Here is a 10,715-nt window from a genome sequence, read left to right on the forward strand (position 1 = left end):
ACACATCTTCTTTTCCTTCCTGCTCAGGTCCAAAGTGCACACTTCAAACACAGACCAGATCCCTGCCACATATCATCCACCATCTCTGAATCAGCCTCGGCACCATCCACCTTCACCCGCAGCGGCACCTCTTACAGGAGCCGACGTTACCATCAGCGGACGACCTCCCGTCCCAGAGCCCACCAGACCTCCCACAGCTCCGTCCCCGTGGCCTGCGAGGACCCGGACGAGCGCGAGCAGTGGCCCGACCGTCACCACCCGGACAGCTGGAGGTCCCAGTGGAGGGGCCACCGGTCGGGCTCCCTCTTCTCTCTACCCAACCTGGGCTCGGCCAGCTCCCGCTCCACCTGCTCCTCGCCCGGGCCGTCTCCGAGCCCCCATCACAGGAGCCACTCCCTCAACCGGAGCGCCTCGCTCGTGCCGCCCTTCCGGCTCAACGTGGACGCTCTGGTCGGGGCGGAGGAGACCGATGTGGACACGGGGGACAAAGTGAATCCAGGCAGCAGTGTGGACCTCACAGTGGTGTCGGCGTACATCAAATCAAGCCTGCCACAGACTTCTCGGCCTTTATCGGCCCCGCCAGAAGACATCGGACCTTCCCTCTCTCCTGTCGTCCTGGAGAACACCTGTAAATCAGCCACTCTTGGCCGGACTCCTAACAGCTTCTCTGTTAAAAGCGCTCCCTCTGCGTTTTTGGGGTCACGCCCGCAGAGCAGCAGTCTGAACAGAAGTGCTGCACCGTCCTCAAGCGACATTTCCATAAACCAGTCAGACAGTGGCAGCGTGATAAGCGTACCAACTGGCGATGTGTACAAAGCAGAAGAAGAAGAAGAAGAAGAAGACCAGGAATTCTACATTTGATTAAAAGTTGAAGGCTGAGGGGATTCCCTCCGACCAGACAGTCAACACACACACTCTCTACTCTGCCCCCTGGTGTTAGATAGTAAAACAACAGGAAAGCGACAGTAGAAACTGTAGCACAGCACAAAGTTTATCAGATGTTTTTAAGTTTGTTAATGTCGCGATTATGTTGCGTGTAGATTAAAGCTTTGTAAATGTCAGCTCACGTATTACGCATTTAACGAACCAATCACGTAGCTGTGTGCAGAGACACTATCCTGTAAAATAATTTCTCTTTCAAGTGTGCTGCACGCCGCCATGTTAAGGCCACGTAGCAGCCTTGATTCTCACTTGTATTTACTTATAGGTGTTTGATTGAATCAGCAGCTTCGGTTCAAGCATCAGTGTGAGTTTATAATTAACTTTACCTATATACTGAATAATATCTACACAGTGTAAAGATTCTTTGGCACCGGATTTAGTGAGAATGACGACAAACTGATGCGTTTTTTTGTAAGTAAATCATAAAAGGTTTGTGTTAGCGGATGAATAAAGTGGTTAAACAAGTCCAGATGTCACGAATGAGAGTGTATTGATACGATTAAGCGAAGGATCTGAACACTGTTACCTCACTGTGGTGCCTAATTGGCAATAAACCCTTTTAAAAGTTGACCGTTAAACGAGATGACTTGAGTTTGTTCTTTGTGTGATGGACGTGTACCTGAAGCGAGTGGATTGAAGTGTGAACTGTCCATGGATGGTCTCTATCTTTTACACTGCCTGGCCAAAAAAAAAGAAAGTCACCACCTGGATTCAACTAAGCAAATAGGTACAAACCTCCTATTGGATAATTACTGCATGGGTGATTATCTTTCAGCTGGCGACAAGTTATTTAACCCCAACTGATGCAATGAGTAGCTTCTCATTTCTTAAACTCCTGTGTAGAAAGACACATCTTGTAGTCATGGAAAAGATGTTAGTCTGTTTGAGAAGGGTCAACTCTTTGGCATGCATCAAGAAGAGAAAACTTCTAAGGAGATTGTAGAAACTACTAAAACTGGGTTAAGAACTGTCCAATGCATTATTAAAAACTGGAAGGATAGTGGGGAACCATCGTCTTCCAGGAAGAAATGTGGGCGGAAAAAAATCCTGATTGAACGTGATCTGTGATCACTTAAATGTTTGTTGAAATCACATCAAAGAAAAATAGTAGTAGAGTTCAGGGCTATGTTTAATAGTGAAAGTAAGAGCATTTCTACACGTATGATGTGAAGGGAACTCAAGGGATTGGGACTGAACAGCTGTGTAGCCTTAAGAAAACCACTAATCAGTGAGGCTAACTGGAAAAAAACCTGAATATACTGAATGACCAGGTTATTCCATCAGTGGATTTTTTCTTCCCTGATGTTCACGGGGTATATTCCAAGATGGCAATACCAGGATTCATGGGGCTCAGATTGTGAAAGAGTGGTTCAGGGAGCATGAGACATCATTTTCACACATGGATTGGCCTCCACAGAGTCCAGACCTTAACCCTATTGAGAATCTTTGGGTGGATGTGCTGGAGAAGGCTTTGTGCAGTGGTCAGACTCTCCCATCATCAATACAAGATCTTGGTGAAAAATTAATGCAACACTGGATGGAAATAAAGAATGCGTGCTGTAATCAAAGCTAAAGGAGGTCCAACGAAATATTAGAGTGTGTGACCTAGGTTTTTTGGTGACGATTGTTTTTTTTGGGGGGGCCAGGCAGTGTAAAAGCTGATGTGTTTCCCAAAGTGGCACGCCACGAAAGATCATGTTGTCGCCCCCTGCTGGCTTGGAGTGCAAATATCCTGATACTAGCTGTGCCAGAAAGGAGAACATTCATATTGTGTTACTTTGGGCACCGTACATTCGGGTGCAGCTTCCTAGTTATAGCAGTAATGATCAGTCATCATCAATCTCTTTTTACCCCCTGGTTTGGTCCATATTTGCACCTGAGAAACGCCTCTAAAGCTTTGAGATGCCCCAGTTTTTGGACTGTTGATTTGTCAGCGCTTTGCCTGCTGCATTGACTGAAGTTAGTTTAAGGCTTAAACTGAACTAAAACCAGAGCGGCAAAGCAGGTGATCATTTTTCTGGGTTTGTCCCCTTTGACTTGATATATACACCACCGACAGACTGTTATAATAAAAACATAAAATCCCCACCAGTCATTTGGAGCCGAAGAAGCCACTTCTCTCCAAGAAAATGCAAACATATTAAGTTTCTTTTCTCAGTTGTTCTTTTGGATATATGACCGAGAACATTCATAGACCGTGATTTACATCATGCCAGTTTTTAAGTTTATTTTCTGCCATTGCATGCCTCCATTAGATAGGTAGTAATGGAGAGAGAGAGGAAGTTTGAGGTGATGAGAGAGGCGACAACGTGTAGGTTACGTCTAAAAACAAAACAAAACCATCTCAGGATGAATTTTAAAATTACCAAAGACAAGAAAGTGTTTGACGTCTGACTGAAAGGAGGAACAGGACATTGTCTAAGGTGGACATTAACTAGGAGCATCTTGTGAGACTCTGCTCTGAAGAAGTCTTTCAGTGCGATGCTGCCCTCTTGTGCAGAACTAAATATTAACAACGTAATCTGAACACAGAATTTCCCCATCCATTGATTTTATTCCCATAAAAGAACTGTTACTATCGTGCTTTAAACTAAACTCTAGCCGGCATAAATCATTTCAGAATATCCTTGAGATGGTTATCGGTGCGTGCAGGAGATGTTTCACTGAGGTGCGTAACTCTCCTCTGTGTCTGGGGAAATGTTTAACAGCTACCAGTTTCAGCTCAGCCTGTGGTTCTCTGCAGTTTGAGCGCTTAAACAGGTGTGAGTCTGCATGTGTGGTCTACACACAGTCTGAAGGTGGGGGTGCTCTCTGGTTGTCATGGCGAAGTCTGCTTGCGGCCCTGCAGAGGTGATGTCATCGTCGACCAATCAACACAGAGGATGGTAAAAAACTATTGCTTCCACAGTGTATTGGAAACACATTTTAGAAAGTCTGGGAAACAGATTAATCCGCAAGTTGAGACCCGGGGATCCTTTTTAGAAAGTTTTGCATGTTTTGTTCAACAGTTTCAAATTAAATCAAGTCTTGTTTTTCAAATCCGTGCATGGTGATGGACTAGACCTGCGCTTGGCAAACGTAGCATGCGCTGATATGTATAAACAAGTCATTTGTAAGGCCATGTTTTCCTCATTATCTCACGCAGACACACAGAAATTTCGGACGTGCCTGGCACCGGAGAGCCATTTGCTCAGAAATACATCGATACGGTTGTGTTCAGGAGGACAAGCCGACGCACAAGCATGGTTATAAATGGGTTGATCTTTACGGCGCAATGGCAGACAAACTGCCCGCTACTATAGACTGACTGCCAAGACTCCAAAAGGTATTGCAGTTGAGGGAGACGGCAGGCAAACTTGCATAAAATAGGAATCAATACAAAGAAGTAATGAATAAATGGTTGGAGGGCCTGGCTAATTCTCATCCAAGTGGTCGCAGCAGGAATGCAAGCTTGAGCAAGCTTTCTGAGAGGAAGAAAAAGCAGAGCGCGCCGAGGTGAAGTCCAGGAAAACTGTGTAAATTCACAAGGTTAATGGCACAGCGACGTAATCCATCTGAGGGGGCATGCACGGGTAACACAGAAACATGTCAAGTAGCTCATTAACTGATTGCATATTGGTCCAAGCTGCAAGAATCTTCAATTACACTATGCTTAATTAATTAACCTTTTGAGGCAAATGCTGCAAACAAATGTGATGTAATTTGCCCTGTACGTGTGTGACTTTATTCATCACATGTCCTGTAGTCTTTGCAATTAACCTGAAACATGGAGTGATTGATTTCTTTACTCACTTCCAAGTGTTTACGCATGAATCAAAAGCTAATGAAGCTACTAAGCAATGAAAGGTTAAATGCTTAATTAATCTGTTTTACCTCAGTTTCATTGTGCATTTTTGCCCCAATTAAAAGTTCTGCACAGGATTTGAATTTGTAGGTGCATTACTTTTTAATTAGTTAATAAAAGTGGGACTGTATTGAAAACTTGAAACATGCACACCGAAATGTCAAGTCCTCTTGAAACCCGGTCGGAGTCAGCTAACACCTCTGAGTTATCAAGATTTCTGTACTTAAGATTTTTCTTCAGAGCTGCTGCGGCTCCTCTGTCCTATTTATTTATACTTCAGCCCTAAATGGCAGCAGATGGTGCTATGGTGCAACAGAACCAGGCTGGAACAACTACGACAGCTTCCAAAAACACAAACCTGAAACAAATGCATCAAGACGTGCAGCTAGGGTTTTCTCGTAGACGTTCCACCGTTTCATCCATGTTCAGATCAGCTTGTGTGACATCTTCTTTTTTTGCACAGTCTGAGGTTCTCCAATGACCTATTAATGAAAAGAAACTCCAGATTCAAGATGCAGTAAGGGGCTAATAAATTATGCCTCAGTTCACCCTCCTGTTCTGAGAAGGGTTCGTCCAATATGTGTCTTTCCATCCATCCGTCTTCTCTGGCTAAAATGTGTAGACTGATCAATGCCTTGCATCTGAAAGCAGACCAGAAGTACATAAAGGACATGCAACAGCGTTTGGCTGAGGCCGGAGACATACTTCACATTTCACTAACCTGATTCTTGAAAGCATCTCAAACCAAAACCACAGCGTTTCACAGTTTGATCCAACACCACATATACTGTGCTGTTTTGTTTCTCTGCTGCAAAAGAAAATATTCCAGATATGCCATTTAAGGCATTTCTCCCTCCCTCTGCCTTCATCATGTGCTTAAAATAACAATCACCAACTTTTTTTTTTGTTGTTTTTTTTTTCCCCATGGTTCCTCCAGAGCCATGCTCATGTCCCCGTGAGGTGATGCCTACGTGGGACACGTCCCCTCACGTCGCCCCTCTCCCAGTGCCAGCTCTAGTGGCTCTAATCCGCCGTGGCGTACCTGGCAGATCGCTCTGGCGACACCGGCGTTGTTGCAGCCTGGCCCGGCCCCGCACACCAGCATCCCCTCTAATCCTTCCCCGCCTCAACTGCCCAAAGGCCCCGGAGCCCGAGGGGAAGTAGGGCACTGGAGGTGAAGCAGAATGAGCCGGCCGGTCGCGGCAAACGGCATCTCTGCATCAGTTATGCAGCCGTCTTGCATGTTTTGCATACTTTATTTTGTCTTCTTGCTTTTGTTTTCTTCTTCTTTTGCGCTTTGTCTGATCTCTAACTTCCTCTTGTGATTGTTTTTAATGTTTCTTAGTATCGTCATTCTTCTTCTGTTGTCCTACTGTATGTCTCGGCTCTTAATGTAGTCCTTCTGATGTTGCTTTTCCACTTCTTCCTTGTTTTTTGCCGTCATTTCATTATTTTTTTCCCCCATATTCTCTTGTGGCTCACGGATATTCTGCCTCCGCTAATATTCATTTCCCCTTTAAGGTCAAAGGTCACCCGTCGGAGAGAAAACTGGGGTGAGAGCTCTGAATGGAGAGCCTGGGGACAGTCTCCGCTAGTTAGGGATTAAGTTGCTGCCATGTGGAGGAAGGCGGAGGCGTCGCAGAGTCACACAGACACTCGTCGATGAACATATTTGGTTATGGAAGGGATAAAAACTTCCACGGAATGACAATAAGCCGCCGGAGGCTGACGCGCACGTGCAAAAGTTTCTGACTCACCTTAAGTAATCTGAGTGAGCCGACGACGTGTCTGTTTCTTTATCATTCTTACAGCTAAAGGGCTAGCTAACGGCTAATGTGCTACCTGCTAATTTACGAAACGTTTTAGTGTCTCAAATGGGAATTTCAAACTCATGAACTGAATACCGCAGGGTTTTATTTTGGACAAAATGAATTTCTGGTTGTAGACAATCCTCATTTGAATCAGAATCACTTTATTTCATAGAGTACGTCGGCGGGAAGAATGGTGTGACATGCAACACACTAAAAGAGACCAGGCAAGTGTTCAGACTTTACATATATACTGACAAGAAAGTGAGACATTAAACTGGAAAGGATAGAAATAAAAACTAGAATTAGCCGATCTAAAACCAACGTTAAAGACACGAGAAAGAAAATATAATTAACATCTATTATTACAGTGTAGCACAGAGTCATATGGACACTGTGGAGCTGTGCAAAGATTCATTAAGGAATACAAATTTGTGAATGATAAAATGTTTGGAAGCAGATTTATTACCTACTAGTTGAGAAACACATTAGAACCGTTAATGACTTTTTGGCAAAGTTGCAATTCGGACATTTATCGAAGGGTTTCGTGGTTAGGTCCTCGGCCCTTCCTGTTCGCATGTCTAAGTGTCCTCGAGCAGTGAGTCAGCACAACATTGTTCATAATTGCACATGCCGTGAGTATGTGTGTCTGAAAGTGTAGATGAGAGGCAAATTGTAAAGCTCTTTGTCCTTTAAGAAAAGCACTTAAACCGTAGGAAGTGCAGTCCATTTGCACTTCATGTAGGACTGCTTCGATTCCCACTCCACCGCTGAACGTAGGAAAAATGCACGGCTCTTATCATGTAGCCAAGATGCGCATTTGAGACTCAGATCGGACTCTTATCAATTCCACACAACCATAGCCTGACTAATCCCTAAAATCCTTCCCAGTGAAAAGATAAAATAGACGTCACAGATCATGAACAAAAGTCAAGAGATCCCCAAAAGACGTATGTTGTATTCCAATCGATATGCTTCGTACATTTTGCACTACACCATACCTTGTACATAATACTGACACTTCTGTCCCTGGAGCTGCAGCTCTAGTGCGGCAAAACCATGTCTGATATTTTGCAGGATAATGTTCAAATACTGTGCAACTTTAAAGGTTAGCACTCTCTCCTCGCCCTTTCCCCGTGCTTTCCAAGTTCCAAAGGAATTACAAAACCCTTGAGACTTGACTTGGAGCGGAGGGTAAAGCCAGTCATGTAGTACAACGGCTTTGGTTGTAGCCTGGTACTGACATGCCAGCTCACCGCTTCAAGCTCAGCATGCTAAGTGGCTGCTGACCAAACGAGCAGTTGTTAGGCGTCTCCTAATGTAATAGTAACGCATAATTACCTGCACAGATATGTGAATAAATGTTACGTTTAGCGTGCAGGTCCTGTCCGGCCTCCAGTTAGCACTGCTCCACTCTGCAGAGAACGACACTTTGGAGTAAGCTGACCTCCATCTTGACCTCTTCGGTGCAGCGGCAGCTCGCTTTGCAGCGTGTCCAGGGATCAGAAACAGGGAGTACAAATCATTAGTTCTCCTTCACAAATGCAACCCTCCAAACCTAATGTTCCTCCGAAGGCCCCCTCAGCTGCCCGAGATAAAAGCCGCCGTTGATGGTGGCGTCTTTTCAAACGATTGTCTTTGGTCAGTTACCGTGCAGCTCCTCCAACAAAGTCCTTAAAAGTCCAAATTCCTGCCGTCGGAGTCGGAGCGTTGGGTTTTAAAGAATGTGGCGACTCCGTTTAATGAAGCCAAGCCACGGCTTCACTAATTAGTCAAGTCCAGTAATGGCTGGAATCTCCCGTTAGACAAAGCTGCCAAATACCTGATGGCTACAAATCATGCTCTCGCCTTCATGGGAAAAATACCGACAATTTATTTTGCTGACTGTCGTGTCCCCAATTAAGAGGTACAGTTGAGGGGGAGATAATTCCAGAGCGGTTTGATTTTAGGTGAAATAAAGGGCATACCATAATCAGCTACTGACAATTGATCAAGTCTCTGTCTTTATAGATGAGCGTATATATCTTATACTGTTTTAATTTCAAAGCAGGACACAGGTAAGCATGCGTGGTCTGTGCTGCGGAGCTAATATATCTAAGCGTGTGGAAGAATCTGTCTAATAACCAGGCTGAATTTTTCCCTAAAGTCAAAAGTGAATTAGATGAAAGTTTCTTAATTTACTCAGCTCCCGCTCATTGCAAAATCACTGCATTAAAGAAGCTGTTAAGAGCCGATAATGACAGATTCTGGGGCAGACTCAGCAAAGCTTTATCTGTGTAATTGCTTGGAAATGTAATGGTATTCAAAGGCCTGATTCTGGTCTTTTGCTCCAAGTTTTTTTTATTTTTTTTCATCTGGTCTTCTCTTTTTCTTTTTAATGGATTTTGGTAAATGATTACAGCTGCTTTATTTTTTATTTTTTATTTTTTTAGGCGCCGTAATGGTAACTGCTATCCATCTAATAGACATTTAAGTTCCTTTGAGAACGAAAATTCATCGAATCAAATGTTTTATTTGTCCTATACTTTGGTTTAAACCAATGCCTTGTCACTTGTACAGTTGCCAGTTCATTAGGTACGGTAGTGTAAAGGAATGTATTCTTATATAACAGCCCTGCATTACGTCATATCATCATGGAGGTTATTCCACATTTGTTTAAAATAACAGAGTCAACTGCGTAATCATGTTGCAGTCATTGCTCTGTAGTTCTACTGAATTGTATTGTGATGTATTTTTTTTATCCCAGGCTTGGCTAAAAAACAGAAACATGTTTGTGTTTAATTCAATCCAGTTTAACAGCAACTCAAACTACAGTTGAGTTAGCACCTTTCTGTCGCTGTTTCGTCGTTAACTGAACATTATAACAGTCATAAATTGGGATTTAGTGCAGAACTGTCATAATAAAATGCATCTGTTTCCACTGGAAACTGGTTTCCTCATGACCTTACTGCTTACACAAAAGCTTTGTGTCTTTATCTTCAACCCTTGAAGCGGTACGCTAATTACTTATTAGATTACGTTAATGCTGATATATGAAAATATAGGGAAATATTCAGTGCATTGTTGTATTTAGTGCTTTTAATTCTCTTGTCTTACAACAGGTGATCTCAGTGGAGCTAGTCTGAAAAGTGATGTCTTTAAATGTCTTTGCTATGGCACAGAACATGTCTGCACACATTGTTTCCCGATGACTGAGACGCTGCTATTTATCCCATGTTTTGCCAGCAACACGTCCGCGATGAGTGAGTCCAGATTCCACCGAGTGATACCAATTAGAAATGCTGACGCAGCGGAGTGACGCTCCGAGCAGAAATGTCTTTTGATCATCACAACAAAAGGCCAAATGACTTGTATAACACAATGGATGTCTTAGTGTCCCCTGTGTGGACGACCTTTAACAAATAACTACTGCAGTACTTGACTACAACCTGAAAGGACACCATCACCCTAGAGTATCACCAACCAAGTGTGTTATCCTTTAGTATATGACCCTGATGTAAGAAATAAGAGAGTGTGGAACATATATAAACAGAAAAACACAAAACAGTAATAAACTCACTTTATCCATGGCCTTAGTTGACCACTAGTTGACCCAGGAGCAAAATTTTGTAAGGTGCATGCATTACGAAACATGCACATCCATATATTAATGGAGATTTATACATAAAAATATACATGAAGCTCAACTTTAAAATACTTTCCATTATTAACCAAAGTGTTCTTAACACTTGAGCAATTGGACATTCAAGATGTATAATTCAAACCTGAAAGATTTGTTGTTCCAGGGAAGCCCACGTGGCATTAAATCAAATATTTCTGTAAATGAATCTTGAATGGAAATCAGACAGATCCAACCGTTAAATCATAATTATGTCACACTCAATCACCATCGTGAATGTCTTATTGGCTTTGTGGCAGAGACTTGGATGAGGAGCTGGGATGACACCAAGACTTTGCAATTGGATAGGTCATGCACACAAAAATGTGTTTCATGAAAGTATGTTGCGGGCTAAAATTAATAATAAGAAGAGAAATGACTGACCTTGCAAACCCCCCCCCCCCCCTTTTTTCAGAAATATTTCCGGAAAAAAAACATATCAAATCTCAAAATAATTTATCTT

The 10,715-nt window shown here is 43.1% G+C and overlaps 1 protein-coding gene across 1 annotated transcript in view; it reads left to right on the forward strand.

The window, feature by feature from the left end:
- The window catches only part of fam124a (family with sequence similarity 124 member A), a 34,549-nt gene extending 33,000 nt beyond the window's left edge, over positions 1-1,549 (forward strand). The window contains exon 4 of the mRNA XM_084544799.1: positions 28-1,549. Coding sequence (XP_084400925.1) covers positions 28-861 — 834 coding nt within the window. The 3' untranslated portion in view covers positions 862-1,549. The remainder of the gene's footprint in view (positions 1-27) is intronic.
- The last annotated feature ends 9,166 nt before the right edge of the window (positions 1,550-10,715 follow it).

This window comes from Chelon labrosus (assembly GCF_963514085.1).
Source record: "Chelon labrosus genome assembly, chromosome: 5".
Lineage (NCBI taxonomy): Eukaryota > Metazoa > Chordata > Actinopteri > Mugiliformes > Mugilidae > Chelon > Chelon labrosus.